The sequence below is a fragment of the Pipistrellus hanaki genome (assembly GCF_964339955.1).
Source record: "Pipistrellus hanaki genome assembly, chromosome: 6".
NCBI lineage: Eukaryota > Metazoa > Chordata > Mammalia > Chiroptera > Vespertilionidae > Pipistrellus > Pipistrellus hanaki.
Genome location: NC_140508.1, coordinates 13,914,357 through 13,932,525, shown reverse-complemented (window position 1 = coordinate 13,932,525; position 18,169 = coordinate 13,914,357). Strand labels below are relative to the sequence as shown.

The 18,169-nt window shown below is 42.6% G+C and overlaps 1 protein-coding gene and 1 pseudogene across 3 annotated transcripts in view; both read right to left on the bottom strand.

The window, feature by feature from the left end:
• Positions 1 to 1,497: 1,497 nt before the first annotated feature.
• The window catches only part of UBE2V1 (ubiquitin conjugating enzyme E2 V1), a 33,445-nt gene continuing 16,773 nt past the window's right edge, over positions 1,498 to 18,169 (bottom strand). Inside the window, exons 2-4 of one of the 2 annotated variants that reach the window (XM_084887133.1) lie at positions 15,800 to 15,948; positions 4,234 to 4,359; positions 1,498 to 3,104 (exon numbers count right to left, since the gene is read on the bottom strand). In XM_084887133.1, the coding sequence (XP_084743259.1) occupies positions 2,958 to 3,104; positions 4,234 to 4,359; positions 15,800 to 15,948 (422 nt within the window). In that variant the 3' untranslated portion in view covers positions 1,498 to 2,957. Of the gene's footprint in view, positions 3,105 to 4,233; positions 4,360 to 15,612; positions 15,754 to 15,799; positions 15,949 to 18,169 lie in introns of those variants that run through there. The other variant, XM_084887134.1, reaches the window with a different exon arrangement.
• LOC311624219 (large ribosomal subunit protein uL22-like) lies at positions 9,344 to 15,602 on the bottom strand (annotated as a pseudogene). The gene is made up of 2 exons (XR_014797057.1): positions 10,321 to 15,602; positions 9,344 to 10,194 (listed from the first exon to the last, which is right to left on the bottom strand). The product of XR_014797057.1 is annotated as a large ribosomal subunit protein uL22-like (transcript).

The window sequence follows — 18,169 nt, the reverse complement described above, 5'->3', positions numbered from 1 at the left end:
GGTATGGAACCCAGTGTCCCCGGACCAGTCCTTTTCGGGGAAGCTGAGGCAGCCGTTCACTCCAGAGCGGACAGGGGGCCGATGGGCAGAATGTGGGGTGCTTTCGGGAGGGCGGCCCTGGGAAACAAGGTGGCTCTTTCCGGACGGCCAGACATCTGAGCTGAGCCCGCGCCACAGGGAGCGGCCTGGCTCCACCACAGGACCCCGAGGGCGTGCCTGCTGGCGGCCGGTACCACAGCAGGAAGTTCAGATCCTGGGTCAGAACAGCCACAGATGTTCCCACTCCCCTCAGTGAATGGTTAAAAATTGTCAATCACCAGACCAAAAATCCCTTTTCATAGGCTAGAAAAATCCTTCCTCAAATCCTCCCCCATGCCCGCCTCCAAAGACTAAATGCAGTCAATACACAGCTTCTGGGGGAGAACAGCTAGTCCCACAAAGCTACTTAACTCAAAGGAAGCCACTCCCTTTGTCCTGGCTGGTGTGGCTACATGGTTGGAGCATCAGGCTACATATGGGTCTTGGGTTCGATTCCCGGTCAAAGGCATGTACCTGGTTTTTGCGTTCATGCCCACCCGCAGTTGGGGTGCATGTGGGAGGCAACAAATCAATGTTTCTCTCTTCCCCTCCTTCCTTCCCTCCCACTCTCTCTCTGAAAAAGCAATGAACTATCCTTGGGTGAGGATGAACAACAAAAACAAACAGTAAGAATGCCACCCCATTTGTTTACTACCATCTTTCAGGACAAGGGCTGGCGGACTGTGGCCCACAGGACAAACGGATCCACTGCCTGCATCTGTATGATCCCCTGGAGTGAAGAATGTTTTACGATGAACATTTGCAACTGATTTGATAATAAAGAATACAAACTTTATATTCCAACTAAGCAAAATGCCCTCCTCTAAAAAAAGAATTCCCACTACAGCCAAAGCCAGTTCGGCTCGGTGGCTAGAGTGTCGGCCTGCAGACCAAAGGGTCCTGGGTTTGATTCCGGTCAAGGGCATGTGCCTTGATTTCGGGCACATTCCCAGTGGGAGGCGTGCAGGAGGCAGCTGATCAATGTTTCTGTCTCATCGATGTTTCTCTCCCTCTCCCTCTCTCTGCCCCTTCCTCTCTAAAAAAATCAATAAAATATATAAAAGAAAAAGAATTCCCACTACAAAAAAATTATACTCAATTATTATATTTTTAATTTCATCAATTAAAAAATTTGTGGAAATTTGTTTTCTCTCATGATATAAATACATATTTTCTATCTTGCCTCTTGGCCAACGAAGCCTAAATACTGACTTAGCCCCTTTGTAGAAAAAGTTTGCCAGCCCCAGCACTAGGAAGTCTCCTAGAGCCCACAGCATCTAACACATTACTAGGAAATGCTGATCCTGTTAAATGCCAAGAGGAAGAAGAGCAGAGCTTCTTAAATATTAACGCACACTTTTCTTTTTTATTATATTAAAATCAGGCAATGGTCTGACAATAAAAAGGCTGCTTATGGAATACTGTTATGTTAAACTTTACTTATAGGATATTAAATCCTTACAACTAAGGTTTTCCCCAGAAAAAGATTAATGAAAACATCAATTGCTTTTCAGACTTGATAGTTGCTGCTTCGAAAGGTGGTTTTACACAAATACTAACTTAAAAAAAATCCTTTATAACACAATGAATCACTTTATTTCGGTTTGCATCCACATCCCAGCAATTAGTGGTCCTGAACAGAGAAGTGGGAAAACGCAGCCATTCGCCAGGAAGCCGAGCCCGCCAACCGTGGGGTTCTGCCGTGCACATCGAGTTCTTTCCGAATCCACGCCGAGGACCATGAGAAGCTGCAGCACCAAAACCAAAGTATGCACCGAATTCAGGGTTCTTTCTGTTCCATTTGTCAAGATTCCGAACTAGACCCAAATGGATTGCAAAGATGACCAAACGAGATCTCGGTTTAAAACTTCAATTTGTAAAAGCAAAAGCAATGATAGGAACAACAACACAATTCATTCAGAGGGATCCTATGTGCTTACAAGTGTCTTCTGTGGCCTTCCTGAGCTTAAAAACAAACGTATCAGCTGACGACGACAGCAGAGTGGCAGGGCTGCGGACCCAATTTCATTTCCGGGCTGCTGGACAGTAAATGGATGTAGTTCCAAACTAAATGCGGGCGGTCAGAGACTCTTTCCAACCTTACCGATGGCTTCTGGCCAAAGCAAGGGAGTGTCACGGAAAGTGTTGGGCGGTGATGGTGCAGAAAGGGACGTGAGGAGGGGGGGAAGCAGCACCCCTCGATACAAAGGTGGTGGGGGAAGTACGGGGAAAGCCCTGAATTCCTCACCAAAGGCCAGTTTCGGAGGGGAGCCGAGGGGGTACAATCTATGCTTCGGCCAAGGGCGGTGGGAGAGCGGGGAGAGGATGGTGGCTTGGGAGGGGGAGGGGCATCATTTAAGACTTAAAAAAAAGAAACCAGGGGTGCAAAGGAAGCACCCACACACACCCAGCAGTAGTCCCACAGGCTGTGACCTGAAACCTTCACATCTACTCTAACAAGCCACCCCGAGCTGGAGGGCTGTTGCAGGGGGGGGAGGGGGAGGGGGGGAGAAGGCAGAGCCCCCAGGCCATGTAATCAGCAGCAAGGTGATTGTGATGTGTCTTTTCACAGTTGAGTTAGATGTGCCCCACCAGTTACGATGGGAATCAATTTAAATATGCTTTCTTGATCCCAGAAGTTCAACTATGTGGACAGTGGTTACACTTGACAGGATGATTTGTTATAGCACAACTTATATATTTCAAATGGACAAAAAATTAGTATCATTTACAGTATCTTAAGATAAACTGCCTTTGAACGGGAGCTTCCTTTCCAGTACTTTGAGGTCTACAAGACGTATCTAGAAAATTCACTACTGTGGAAAATGAAGACTGCTTAAATCGAATGGGGGAGGGGTGGGCCTGTGGTTTCTTTTTAATTAGTTGCTGTAACACTGTCCTTCAGGTGGCTGGGGGAGTTTCATGTTTTCTTTAGACATCATTAGGCGCCGAAGCTCCTGCAGGACAACTTTGATACTATATGAATTCTGCCATTTCGCTAGCACTGATATGGCTCTTGGGTCCACCTATAAAAAAGCAAATAAAAACAAATTACTGCTGGGCTCTCAAACAAAAGAGCTGTTGTACCCCGTAGTTAACCTACAGTATAAATTTGAGTAAAGTGCATTTTTTAAAGTTGAACATGCTGATCATACAATATCTGACATGCAGAATACCTGCAAGATCCCCACACCAGTCTGTTTTTCCCTTTTTATGTCCCAAACCCTCACTGCCTGAGAGAAGGAACTTATGGGTAAGTAAAGCCACCCTTAGAGAAATGACCTGATACTTGGCGAGACTCAACCCAACCAGCTCTGAACACCTGCTTCTGGGCGGGCTGTCCTTCGTCGCCTCTGCACCCAGGTGGTGGATGACAAAGATGTGTGGGGCAGTCGGAAGAGCAGAGACAACGGGGGCCTGGACCCAAGCTCTAGTGACAGGGCCTGCCTCAAAGTCATAACCTCTCAAGCTAACGCAGCAATCCCTAAAAGAATTTCCCAAAGCTTGGGCCAAGTTCTGGTTCTGGGCTTCAGGTGGAACTTGGATACAACATTAAACACTGAACACACAGTACAAGGCTCACATCTTTTCACACAACCCTTTAAATCTTTGGAACACCTCAAAATGAAGGCTTAGCTCAAGTGAAGTTAACTTATGCCACACCCTCCAACACCTGCTGATCTCCCCTTTGAACAGGAGAGCAGGCCTCAAAGGCTCCAAGCCCTTGGCAAAGAACATAAGGAGGAAAAATTTATTAACTTTGCTTCGGTTTTGTAATATTTCTTATTGCCATTACTGCCTTATGGCAAGTGTGACTGGTTTTCATTTATGGCAGTAAAAATAAGTTAAAGAAAGCAAGGACATTAAAATAAAATTTATATACCAGCGGTCCACAAATTAGGCCACAAGGTAAAAGTGTGACCCTGGGCGAGATCTTTCGCCTCAGTGCCTGTGTCCTCATTTCTACCCCTCGGGGTATAACACGAGGACTGGTGAGCTCATATATCAAACTGACAAGCACAGTGCCAGCCCACCCCAAATGTCCATACTACAATATATGTCATCATATAACCAAGGAACACGTGGGCTCAGGCCTAAAAGTACAAGGCATTTCTCAATCCCGGGGAACAAGCAGGGGCAGAAAAAACAACTTACCACTCCATTAGAACTATTAACTCCATTCATATTAATTTTTGTTACAAATCTTACAAAGGGGGGTGCTTCTGGGTATTTAGGTCCACATTCTATTTTAAGGCTGTATATTCGGTTTTCATAAATTGTCTGGAAAAGAAGGGCAGAGATATCAGGCAATTACAGAGAATTCAACAAAAAGGCAGACCTTCTGGAGCCCAATACCCCGACTGCAGAACGGGTGCACCTGCTTCCATTACGCATCTACCTGCTATTTGGTAAGGCAGTAGTAACTAGTCCCTATACCAGTGCCTGTGTATTATAAAAGTTAGCATCAGTAAATTTTTTTTTTTAAGTCCTCACCCAAGGACATGGTTAGAGAATGGGAGGGAGGGAGAGAGGGAGACAAGGAGAGAGGGAGGGAGGGAAGAGGGGAGGGAAAAACATTGATCAGGTGCCCTGAGTGAGGGGTTGAACTTGCAATCCAGGTATGTGCCTGACCAGGAACTGAACTGGCAGCCTTTTGATGCATAGGACAGACTCAAGTAACTGAGCCGTTCCAGCCAGGCGCTAAAGCCTTAGGTTAGTATTAGTAAGTCCAATCAGGTGGACTGTTTTTATGTTAATTTTTCTACTTTGCAGAGCTGCCCTCCACTGTGGGGATGGTGTGCTAAGAGGTATTCTCTATTCTGGGAAGCCACACTGTGTGTCTATTCACTCCAGGATCAGAGCCAATGCATTGTGTCAATATGTCCAAAGCACAGAATAGGCATCTCCTCTTTACAGAACTTCAAAATTAAGCAGAAGGCAGGGGTGGGGTGCAGAAGGTTACAGATATGAGAGCTGCTTTCCCACTTCATCATCACTCTGGGGCTGTGCACTGCACAAGGGATCTAGCGGGCAGGTACCAACCCTCCCTTGCTATTTTTACAACTGCCCAAGAGATTGCCAGTCTTTAGCACGCGTGTGCGCGCGTGTGTGTGTGTGTGTGTGGTGTCCAAGGTCATCAGGCCTGCATAAAAAATATTCCTTCTTCAAACACCAGCCGTGCTTTTGTTGGGAAAACACTGGAAAAATCCAAAGCCCACGTCAATGAACTTTCCACTGCAATGTCTACCCAATAAGCAGTCAAACGTGCTGCCTTTGCCAGGCCGTTCCTTCTGCCTACAGTACCCTGCCCTCACCTGAGCTACCTACCTGTAAGACCTGTTCAAACATTACCTAGTCAAACACCCCCAGTTCAATTATTATACAGGACAGAAGGCTAATCCACAGCTTTCTGTCTTGTATTAAATCGCATTGTTATCACTTGTGCCTGAAGACCACACTGTGTGGCGTCTCCCCATCAGGAGGTCCCTCCTATGTTCCCTTCTCAGGCACCTGTGCCCTTCCCTCACTGCATGCTGCACAAATAACTGTTCTTGTGTAAACAGCGACATCTAGCGGTCCTTGGAAAAATAAAATTAGAAGATGTGATTTAAATCCCTGAAAAGGATGTGTCTAAACCAGCAAGTCAAACTTGTAGCCCAAAACAAATATTTTTGCGGCCCAGCCAATATAATGGTAGGTAAGAAACGTTTTAATAAAAAAAAATTAGTAACTTAATTTTTACAATATCCTGTTATACATCATTATTAATAACAAACTACAACATTCGCTAATTACTATAATCACGTTGCATTCATTTCCCTTATGTGCAGGCGTACCATATCTCTCCACTAATATTAGCAGCGAATATTTTAGCAGTCAATTGCCACATCATTAGTCTTAGATTGACTTGTTTGGTGTGTGCAATTCGGAGAACAAGAAAAATAGGTTTATTTGAGTTACGCATATTAATTTGTGCAGTTACTAAATAATAGAACATTTTAATAAAAATTAATATTTTTTCTTGAACGTTAGCTTACAAGTGCCTGGTAAACTAATGTTCAAGAAAAAATATTAATTTTTATTAAAATGTTCTATTATTTTATGTTAACGATTACTCATTTATTTCAGCCCTTTGTATTCAGCATGTCTCTATCGAAAATAAACCTGTTTCGATGAAAATTGAAGCTTTTATTTTTTTGCAGCCCACCTAAGCTTTTAAAAAAATATATTATTTCAGAGAGGAAGGAAGAGGGAGAGAGAGATGGAAACATCAATGATTGACCAGCTGCCTCCTGCATGCCCCCTACCGGGGACACAGCCCTCAACCCAGGCATGTTCCCTTGATCAGAATTGAACCCAGGACCCTTCAGTCCCTAGGCCTACTCTCTATTCACTGAGCCAAACCAACCAGGGCAGCTCACAGAAACTTAAACCTTGTTTATTTGGCCTGTGGTAACCTTAGAGTTTGAGATGTTTGGTTTAGATACTGGCCTGTTCTAAAAAACAAACAAACAAAAAAAACACCTAAAACAAACAAACAATTGAAACATATTTTAAGATTCAGAAGGTATTGATAATATACCTGTAGAAACCCTTCACATCCACTTACAGAGACTATATACTATAACAAAACCAAAACTCAAATCTGCATTTCCACCCACCCTCAACCTGCTCCACCATCTGGCAGTTAGTTAAAGCAAAAACCTAGCAGCCATCCATGATTCCCTCTTCCGGAACCCCTACCTTCTAATCATCAAAAAGTCTCACATCCATCCACTTTCCTCCACCACCTCATCTGAATCTTCCAAGTTTGGTTTTCCTCCAGCTCCCTCCAACTTGTTCCTCACACAGCAACCTCACTGACCTTTCAAATCTGGAAACCGTCCTTTCAGGCTGAGCCTTTCCACTGGCTCCTAGTTACCTGAGAAGGAAACCAAAGCTTCTGAATCGGACCCTCTGCACCCTTGCCTTCCTCTCTTTTTATTTTCTGCCTCCCCGTCCAGGCCCGCTGGCCTCCTTACTCACCAAACACGCCAAGATCTATCTTGGGGCCCTTATGCCAGCCCCTCCTCTGCATCCTGCAGCTCCCAGGCTCAAGAGAACTCTCCTCTCACAAGTCCCACTGACCCTGAGCATCCCGCCCGCCCCCCCACCCGCCATCTGGAGACTCACAGCCAGGCTGGTGTCAGACCTCCCTCACCAAACACAGAACAAGGAGAGCAGGACCCCAACAGAATTAGTATTCAGATGTTCGCTGCATGAATGAAAGTTGCCCTTCATATTAATGTAAAATGAGCAGCTTGCTGCCATTAAGGAGTGTCCTCAGAGGAAAAAAACCCCACTCAGTAAACATAACAAGTAGCAAGTAAACGGGGACTTGATTTCCACACAGATTTATGGAAAATGTAAAAGGTCTACCCTAGCACATCTATCAGCAGCTACACACTAAGTATCTGTTCACTACATGGGTCCCAAATCTATCCCTGTGTGTGTCCTGCATTCATGCTCACTGGTTTGTCTGTCATAAAACTCAAAGACAGAATTTCTTACATAAAAAGCCCTTAGGGGTATGGGCACAAGGTAATTGCCAAAGTCACAAAGTCCTTTGAAATATTTGATACCACATTTTGAAGGCTCTGATGCACTAATATATTAAACTACTGGTATGTTTGTGGCTTATCTGTATCGCCACTGATATCTATTAACAATAATATAAAAATGGTTAAAAAGGTGGGCAGTTTATTAATAGGATTCTGATTATTACACAGATGAAATATTAATACTACTTTTGACACTATGAAGTCTAATTTTAAAACATCCATGCTATGACTAATTTCTTAGAAAGAAAAAAAAGAAACACTAAGTTCTGACCACTGATGTTCAACTGGAAATTTCATTGGAACACAGTATAAAATGGCTCAACTCAGGTGAACATAGAGATCCCTGAAGGGTCATTAAAAAGCCCAAAGTATGATTTTTAATAAACAATATATTTTATTGATTTTTCACAGAGGAAGAGAGAGGGATAGAGTTAGAAACATCGATGAGAGAGAAACATCGATCAGCTGCCTCCTGCACTACCCCCACTGGGGATGTGCCCACAACCAAGGTACATGTCCTTAACCGGAATCGAACCCGGGACCCTTCAGTCAGCAGGCCGATGCTCTATCCACTGAGCCAAACCGGTTTTGGCCCAAAGTATGATTTTTTTTTAATAAAAACAGGGTTTTTTTCCCTGTAATTTGGATATGAGTTAGAATATTAACCTTGTGTTTGTGCCCTATCCAGGGGACTCCCCAGATTCTGAACTTGAGCTAGACGAAGAGGAATCCATGAGGTGCTATTTGGTCAGACTTAAGTGGGTTCTATATCCTTGGTTCTCCCTCTGCCTAGAACCTCTTATTTTATTGCCCCCTCTTTTAGATAAATTCTTTGATTTGGATATATTGAGGTTTGTTGATAAAGGATTTTGTGGAGTAGATTAACAAAGTTCCAAGAGTGAAACTACAGTGTGTTATGTGTGTGTGTGAAAATTCATCTTATTTTTTCTCTACATGGGATCCAAGACTGTGAAATTCAGTCTTCAACTGATGGCCTTCCAGTACTCCTAAAACATAGATCTTTGTTTCTTTCTTTAACAAAATTTAAGCCAGTATTAATAAATTAAAAAGATAAACTGCTGCCAAAACCGGTATGGCTCAGTGGACAGACTGTCGGTCTGTGGACTGAAAGGTCCCAGGTTCGATTCCGGACAAGGGCATGTACCTTGGTTGCAGGCACATCCCCAGTAGGGGGTGTGCAGGAGGCAGCTGGTCGATGTTTCTTCTCTCTCATCAACGTTTCTAAGCTCTCTATCCCTCTCCCTTCCTCTCTGTGGAAAACCAATAAAAAAATAAAATAAAATAACTGTAAATAATCTAAATGTCTACATGCAAGGGACTGACTAAATGTGGCATATTCATATAATCGGGTACTTTGTAGCCTCTTTAAAGGCTGAGGCAGAGCACGCACGCACACAGCCAAGGCAGAGCTGGTGGTATAGCCAGCAAGTTGCAGAATATGTACAATCTATAAAAGCAAACAGATGCCTCCCTCCAACTTTGGGTATATTTATGTGCACACAGGCTATTTCTCCATTAGGCACAACAGGTCCATAGCCTAGAGATTACAAGCTTTTCCTAGACACAAATATTATATATATATATATATATATATATATATATATATATATATATGTATGTATATATGTATATATGTATACACACACACACACACACACACACACACACACACACACACGATCCAGCCCAACCATAAGGAAAAAAACATCAGGCAAATTCCAACAGAGAGAAATTCTATAAAATACTTGACCAGTACCCCTCAATATTAACAAGGGCAAGAAAAACCTGAAATTGTCACAGTCTCAAGGAGCCCAGGATATGACGACAAAATATAATGTAGTATCTTGGGTAGAATTCTGAAACGGAAAATAGACATAGGGTAAAGACTAAGAATACCTGAATAAATTATGGACTTTAGTTAATAATAATGTATCAATATTTGTTCATTGGTTCTTACAAATGTACCACACTAGAACACTAATATATTAACAATGAGGAAAACAGGAGGGAAAGTGTATGGGAACTTTCTGTACTACTTTTGCAACTTTTCTGTTAGACAATTATAAATTAAAATTTATTTGAAAAATGTATGATATGAATAAATGGAAACAGTATTGACTTAAAAAATGCAAAGAAAATTATAAAATCTAAATTAACATATAATAAAATGGTGATACTAGGTCATCTAAACATTACCCACTACTCAATTCAAAACTTATAGTTAAATGTGGCAGTAAGGGGTATACCAGGAGAAAAGACATGGCACTAGGTATTTTAACAGAGAATTTAATATAGGGAGTCAGTTACATCAGTGTCATTGGACTAAAAGAACTTTGAAAAGGGAACATGAGCCCTAGCCAGTTTGACTCAGTTGATAGAGTGTCGGTCTGGGGACTGAAGGGTCCTAGGTTCAGTTCGGTCAAGGGCATGTACCTTGGTTGTGGACATATCCCTAGTGTGGAGTGTGCAAGAGGCAGCTGATCGATGTTTCTAACTCTCTATCCCTTTCCCTTTCTGTCTGTAAAAAATATATATAAATATATATATATATAAAGAGAACATGAGCTAACACAGGGCCAATAACTGCAGGGAGCAGGTAGTAACCTTAAGGTTGGGGAACACAGGGAACAGGCTGCAGTTGATCAGACCTAGAGGCTTACAGGAGTGGTTTCTGAGCTGAACAAAGAACTCTGAGGAGGGGTGCTGTGAGGCCGGGCTGGGGAGTGTTTCCCAAAGCCGAGCTGAACCGCAGGTGATGCCTGAACGAAGGGCTGCTACCAGAGTGGAGAGACAGAACAGTCCCTTCTCCCTGCCATTCAGGCCCTCTCCTATGTCCTCAACAGACAAAGCCAACAGGAAGCCAGAGGACAAAGGAAAGACGTAGTTTGTAGTACTACAAGAAGAGCAGAGAAAGGTGGGCTTGGAGCTTACTAACCAGCACCTGCACACGCCCTCCAGGCAGTGACAAGACACCATTTTCCTTTGTACACAAACTTGCCCTGCCCACCAGTCAGAGTATCCTTCTGAGTGAGCCACAGGACCCATCTAGAGGCCATAGTAATTATTCATTTCTCTATTCAATCCTAGTGCTACAGGAATATCCTACAACCTAAAGACTAAACTGTCAAGCTCACCACACAATACTAATAAAATACAAAGGAAAAGAGACACTTGCCCCTTCCCACTCACTCTCTGTTTTTGTCGGCGGTCACCCCAGCATGAGCCCCTCCTCTTGGCAGGAAGAGCTGCTCTGGCCGCTAGCGCTCTCCTAACCGGTCCCTCTGGCCTCCGCCCCTGCCCTCCCAGCCCGAGAGTGGCTGTTTTCTATAGTGTCATCTTTGCGTTCCTACAGTGTACCTTTTATGCTTTTTTTCAGTCCAACATTTATTTGATTAAGTTCCTATATTAAATTATCTTTGTTGATAAATCTAGTATGGTTTTTCTTTTCCTGACACAAAGCGTTAAGGGGAAAAGTGAACTTCTTACTCCATACTGTTTTGTTTTTTAAAAATTTGAGAATATATTCATCCATCAGATATGTAACTTGAAGCTATTAAAATAGACAGGTCAATATGCACTGATGTGGAATGACATCCATCATTTGTTGAGTGAAAGAAAGTGTTGCAAAATGTTATACTGAGCAAGGCCTCACTCGTATCAAAAAGGATATGTATTTGGCTCCTCTCTCTCCAGGGAGCACCCATGCCATTCCCTTCCCCTTTCCTTGCTCCACAGGCAGGTAGCCCTACCCTCTAGGGACCTCATGAGACTCAACCAGAGCAAAGGGCGGCAGCAGCCTGTCCCAGGCTAATGCCCTAACCCTGTCTCTAAGGCCCCCTATCATTTGACTTTCCAGTGAGCCAAAGCAAACTCAGCCTCGGCTCTCCTGTTCCTCCTCCTATGCCCTTCCTTTTTTACTCTCCTATATATAGTTTTGCTACAGTCAATAAACTCTTGCTTGCTTTTCTACATTTTGCCTCGATTGAAATCTTTCCCTCAAGACAAAAAAAAGAAAAAAGAAAAAAAGGATATGTATTTGTGTACCCACAAAAACAACCAGTTTTTGTCACAACTGGGGGAGGGAGGTACTACTGGCATATGGTGTGCAGAGACCACACTAAACATCCCACAATGTACAGGCCAGCTCCCCAACAACGAAGAATGATCCAGCCCAGTACATCGCTGCTGAGGTGGAGAAACCTGCTCTGGGACCTGGCTACTGCGGGCACCTCTGTGCTCAGAACTGCACATCTAATGCTGGGAACAGCCGGACATTTGCCTGAATTTTACAAGGGGCACTTGACTCGGATGGATTTAGGATTGGAGAACTGGCTTTCCTTAAAAAAAAAAAAAGAAGCATTCAAATAGCTAACATACACATATAAATAAAGCATACTCGGAGTACTCAAAGATACTTGGTAAAAAATAAGTCTCCTTTCCACCCTGGCTCCAGCCAGCCAGATCCCTTTGGAAGAAGGCAAATCACAGTCACCAATGTCTTCTATGTACTCCCCAAAGTACTGGAAGCACACAAGAGCACAAGTATTAATGTATGACCTTTTCCTCTGCCACCATGGCCCCATCCCCACCATGGCCCCCTCCCATATTCTGTACACTGCTTTGCACCTCCTTTCTTTTCTTTCCTTTTATTAGTATTTATTTTATGCTGAATTTACTCTGGGACCGTGTTTGTTTCTTCAGCTTTTTCTTCTGTGCAACCCCCTCTTCTGGTTTATGAACAATGTGCTCTTTTTCAGTGAGGGTCATCTCACTGGGCAGGGAGAGCTCATGCATGGGAACCCGCCCAGGAGCTCTGTGGGACCTGTGTTGCTTCTTCGGAGCCTTTTTCACCTGGATGTGTTCAATGACTAGAGAATCTACATCTAAACCCTTAAGTTCAGCATTGCTGTCTGCATTTTTTTAAGCTTATGCAGCCAAAATTTAGCACTCTTTTGGGCCACCAACCCTGCGTTGAGCCCCTGTTCTGCCTGGGCACACCTACCAACTCCACCATTTTAACGACGGAATGGCACACACTGCTGCTGTAAAATGACATCCTTCAGATACTTGGTGGCTTTTCAAATATGCATAACCTTGATTGTCTGGGCAATCTCATGAGTGTTTTTAAAGTGAACAGGAAGATTTGAGCCTTGATTGCAAGATTTTGTGGGTTTTTCTGGGTCAAGTGAATAGAAAACAATTTTCATAAGTCACCTCTGGCCACTGCGGGGAAGAGGAAGAGGAAGAGCAGTGCACCTCACTTTTTTTCACTTAAATATCATAGCGATTGTCCCATTTGCAGCACATAAATTTGTTTCATTCATTTCAACAGTTGAACAGTACATAATATAGTCAATTGAATGACTCATAGGCAGTTTTTAATATTTTGCTACTGTTGAAAATGCTGCATGAAAAAACTTTGTTTATGTAGGCTTTTGGCCAATACATTCAAGATAACTGAGTTATTTCCCAGCAGAATTGCTGGATCATATGGCATACTTAAAAAAAAAAATTTTTTTTAATCCTCACCCGAAGATATTTTTTTCCATTGATTTTTAAAGAGAGAGGAAGTGAGGGAGAGATACAGAGAAAGAAACATCAACGTGAGACACAACGTGCTCCCACACGCGCCCTGACCATGGTCAGGAATCGAGCCTGCAACTAAGGCATGTGCCCTTGACCAGAGTCAAACCCGCAACCCTTCAGTCCATGGGCCAACACTCTAACCATGAGCCAACCTGGCTAGGGCTACTTCTTTTAAATTTTAATGGATTTTCTTTTTAATAATACAACAGTAAAAATTTAGTAGGGGAATTATTTACTCAAGTGCTCTATTAGATGCTTTAAAAACTGCATTTTATCTTGCCAAAACCGGTTTGGCTCAGTGGATAGAGCGTGGGCCTGTGGACTTAAAGGTCCCGGGTTAGATTCCGGTCAAGGACATGTATCTTGGTTACGGGCACATCCCCAGTAGGGGGTGTGCAGGAGGCGGCTGGTAGATGTTTCTCTCTCATCGATGTTTCTAGCTCTCTATCTCTCTCTCTTCCTCTCTGTAAAAAAAAATCAATAAAATACATTAAAAAACAACAACTGCATATATCTTGTATTCTAATTATAAAACATACTCGTCATAGGAACCACCTAGAAGCAAATAGTTCCTTTTATGACTCTGTTTTCAACTTTGCAAAGTCAGGGCAATCAAAATTATAGGAGTAAAAAGACAGACAATGACAAGTACTTGTGAGGTTGCAGAGAAATGGAAACTCTGCTGCGTTGCTGGTGGAAATGTAAAATGGGGCAGCCACTTTGAAAACAGTTTGGGCAGTTCTTTAACATCTCAAACACGGAATTACCGTATGACCCAACAATTCCATCCTAGACATAATGAGAATCAAAAACATTAGGCCACACAAAAACCTGTGCACAAATGTTCATAGCAGCATTTTTCATGATTGGAAAAATGCAAATATCCATCAACTAATTTATGGGTAAACAAATATGGTATATCTACATAATGGAATATTATTCAGTCATAAAAATGCACATGCTATTACATGGAAGAACCTTGAAAACATTATACTAAGTAAAAGTCAGTCATAAAAGACCATATGTTATATAATTCCATTTATATGAAATGTCTACAACAGATAAATTCAGAAAGATAGAAAGTAAATTAGTGACTGTCAAGGGTGAGGAGTGGGGGGCAGAATGGCAGTGACTGCCAATAGGGATGAGGCTTATTTCTGGGATAATTAAAATGTTTTGAAATTAGTGATAGTTGCACTAATTCGATTCCTCTCTGAAATCAATAAAGAAATATATTTTTTTTTAAAAAGAAATGAATAAAAACATTTTTTTTAAACCTCTAAAACAAAACTATAGTGTTACAAAAATGACTCAAGAGGTAACATTAAGTGGCAAAGTTAGTCACTTGTCATGAGTGTGTGACAGCCTAAGATCAACATTAAATTGTCCTAACACGTCTCCGTAGTCTAGTGGTGATCACGTTAAATTGTCCTAACATTTTATGAGCAGGCCACTTTCTTTTTGGTTGGGGCCACATCCCATGTGACTCTCAATCTCCTACAGAGGTGGTGCACAGCCTTACATGCAGAGAAAAGAATGAACATAATCATCCTTAAGCACAAGCAGACACAGGAAAGGCCCAGCTGCATTCAGGCAGAATCTCCTACTGCTTGTCTGAAAAATGTATCACATTTTTCTATTTCTTCACTCCTACATCACATTACTAGACTGGATAATACTAGAATGGGAACAGAGGAAAACTCAAATTATAAACCGGAGGGACACAATGTAACAGGAATGGTTAAGAGAGCAGGCTCTGGAGTTAGACCTGTTTTGGAAATTACCAGCCACATGACTTTGGGCAAATAACATCTGTGAGTCTGTTTCTTCATCTATAGAACAGAATGCAAGCCCATAATAGTAGCACCTAACAACAGGTTCTAATGATAATGAAATGAAATTCCTGGTGGGCTTACTATGTGTCGTTAAAAAAAAAAGGTTAGCTGATTTTATGAAGACTGGGAACTCTCAAATCACAAAGCTTGAAAACAGAGGTCATTTTCCACTGTGTCTTCTTTGCAAAGGCCTCTGGGCCTAACAGTGCCTCAAACAGATCAGAGCGGACCAGGCAGGCAAGATCCTTAATTGAATGGTCCCCAAAACTAGGATACAGACGCTTATTAGACTGGGAAACAATGAATAAAAACCACAGCTGTGAAGGCTTTCCAAGGTTCATCTGGACACTGTCTTCAGGAATGTTGGCTTTGTTATCTGATAAACCCAAGAATTTGTTCTAAACTACATCTGAGGGTACAATTACCTCAAACCTCACTGTCTACATTGTCATGTAAATTCACACTACGAGTCTAAACAGGTTTTTGCTTACCATTTAGAGGGATTAAACAGCATCAGAGGAGGTTCAAATATATAAACTGAAACTGGTCAAAAAAGAATAGCCACATTTCAGAAAATATACCATTGGTGAGCTTTTTCCGTGATAAGACTAATATTTTTTAAAAGGAGGCACAGTGAATTTAAGACATTGACATTTATAGCCGTAGCTCGACGCTTACTCTTGGAGGCCCAATTATCATCCCTGTCCATCTTGTAAGTGTCATGTCTTCGTCATCTTCTAGACCCCAGCTAACTGTGCCATCTCCTACTCCTTTCTGGCCTTCTTCGAGTTCTTCCAACAGTCGAAAATTGCGAGGGACTTTTACTCCTAAAATAAATGGAAAGAAATTCAAGATACTAGCAACTCCAGGGGAACTTGTAAACCTAGAGTTAGTTGCTCATTATCACTACCTGGGAATGATGCTAACATGCAAATAATGCTGAAAGTTGTTCCACCTCAAATCTGCTGCTTTCCGATCTATTTGTAATTGACCAGCAAACCAGAAGGAAGGGGCTTATGGTTTTGTTATAGTTGAAGTAACAACTGAACCAAGGAAGACACTCAAAACTAGAAAGACACCCCACCCCATTTCCGTGGCTTTGACGAACTTCATAAAGGGCTTACATGATTCATTTGGGTCCATTAGTTAGATGAAAACCATCAATATCAATGCTAACAAAAGTGCCTTGAAGACAAGAAGCGATTTCTTTTGTTTTGATCTTATTACACATTTCTGTGCTCATTTGTTAGAATGACTCTCAAACTACCTTAGGAGGAAGAGTTGTCCTGACTGCATCAAATAGCAACTATGTCCTCTTGATCAGTAAGAGTCAACCAAAGGCACCAAGGATAACATTTTCAATTGTTTAAGCCATACGTTTCTTAAAAGAGAAAGCTAAAAGAAGGTAGTCAGTTCTCTGATTCACTTGTTTCTAAAAACCCAAAGCCTGCCAAGGAAGTACACAAACACACCTCACAGGTTCCAGCCACTACTCCCGAGTTCAGACTGAGGCCTGAGCCGTTGTTTCTGGGTGTCTTCCAGAACAGAGCCCAGGTACGGGGGCCAGAGAGGGAATGAGGCGGTGGGAGGGCACAGAGCAACTCTCCTAGGGTTGCTCTCCAACCAGTCCTGGCTATCTCTCCTTCCTCCCACCTCTTTCCCTGGAATTTGGACTATTCCTCTGGCTAGACTCTCAGAGATAAGTTACTCAGCATAGGACTATGAACAAAGACCCATTGAAGGGACTTAAAATGGTGGACGATAGATATCTGTGCATTGACTATATATCAGACACTTTCTAGGCACTGGGGAATAAGTAGTGAACAAAACAAAAATGCCTGCCCTCATGGTGCTTACACTCTAGTGTAGGGGTGTCGAACTCAATCAGAGAAGGGGCCAAAATCTAAAATCCAGCCTAAATCGCGGGCCGAATGGTTTACTGAACAGTCATAAACTGACAATGTCATAAACTGACAGCGGAGTGCAGTGATGACAGCGCGGTGCAGGCCACATTGCAAGGCCTGGCGGGCTGGATTTGGCCCGCGGGCCTTGTGTTTGACACATGTGCTCTAGTGGGACACATATAATTGATAAGATAAACATGCAGATTATGTAGTATGAGAGACAGTGGTGTTCTAGCGCACAAAGTAACGAAAGGAGGAGTTGCAATTTTAAATAGGGTGAAAGTCTTACTGCAATCAGGAGTCATGACTACAGACCTGAAAATGAGGGAGCCTGACTTATGGAGGGAGAGTGGGAGGGAGTCTTCCAGGCAGAGGAAATAGGAAGTGCAAAGGCCCTGAAGGAGGGCCTTGCCCACAGCGTCAAAGAAGAGCAACCATGCCAAGTCAGCTGCAGCAGAAAATTAGGGACTTCAACTATTATTGAGTGACATAAAAAAGCCACTGGAGTTCTAAACAGAAGAGTAACAGAATCTGACTTGTTTCAACAGGATCCCTCTGAGTACTGTGTGAACACAGTGAAGGGAGCTAGGGCAGAAACAGCTAGGAGGCTATTCCAAGAATCCTGCAAAAGATAATACTGGCTTGGACCAGGTAATGGCAGTGAAGGTGGTGAGAAGTAGCACAATTCTAGATATTTAGAAATCTGAACTGATAAGATTCGTTGTCAGATTGCCTATGACACATGAGAGAAAGGAGTAAACTATGGCTCCCAGGCTTTTGGTTTGAGCAAAACATAGATGATTTTAGGTGCACATGAATGAACTTGCTTTTACAGTCATGTATTTAAGAATAAGTTATTTAGGGCACATAATCTTATACTAACTTCTCATTTATGCTGATGGTAAAATTTTCCTTTTAAAATAAATGTAAGTGCCCTTGCTGATTTGGCTCAGTGGATAGAGTGTCTTCCTGCAGACTAAAGGGTCCCAGATTCCATTCCTGATCAAGGATACATGTCCAGGTTGTGGGCCCAATCCTCAGTAGGGGATGTGCATCAGGCAGCCGAGCAATGATTCTCTCTCACCACTGATGTTTCTACCTCTCTCCCCATCTCTGAAATCAATAAAAATATATTAAAAAAATA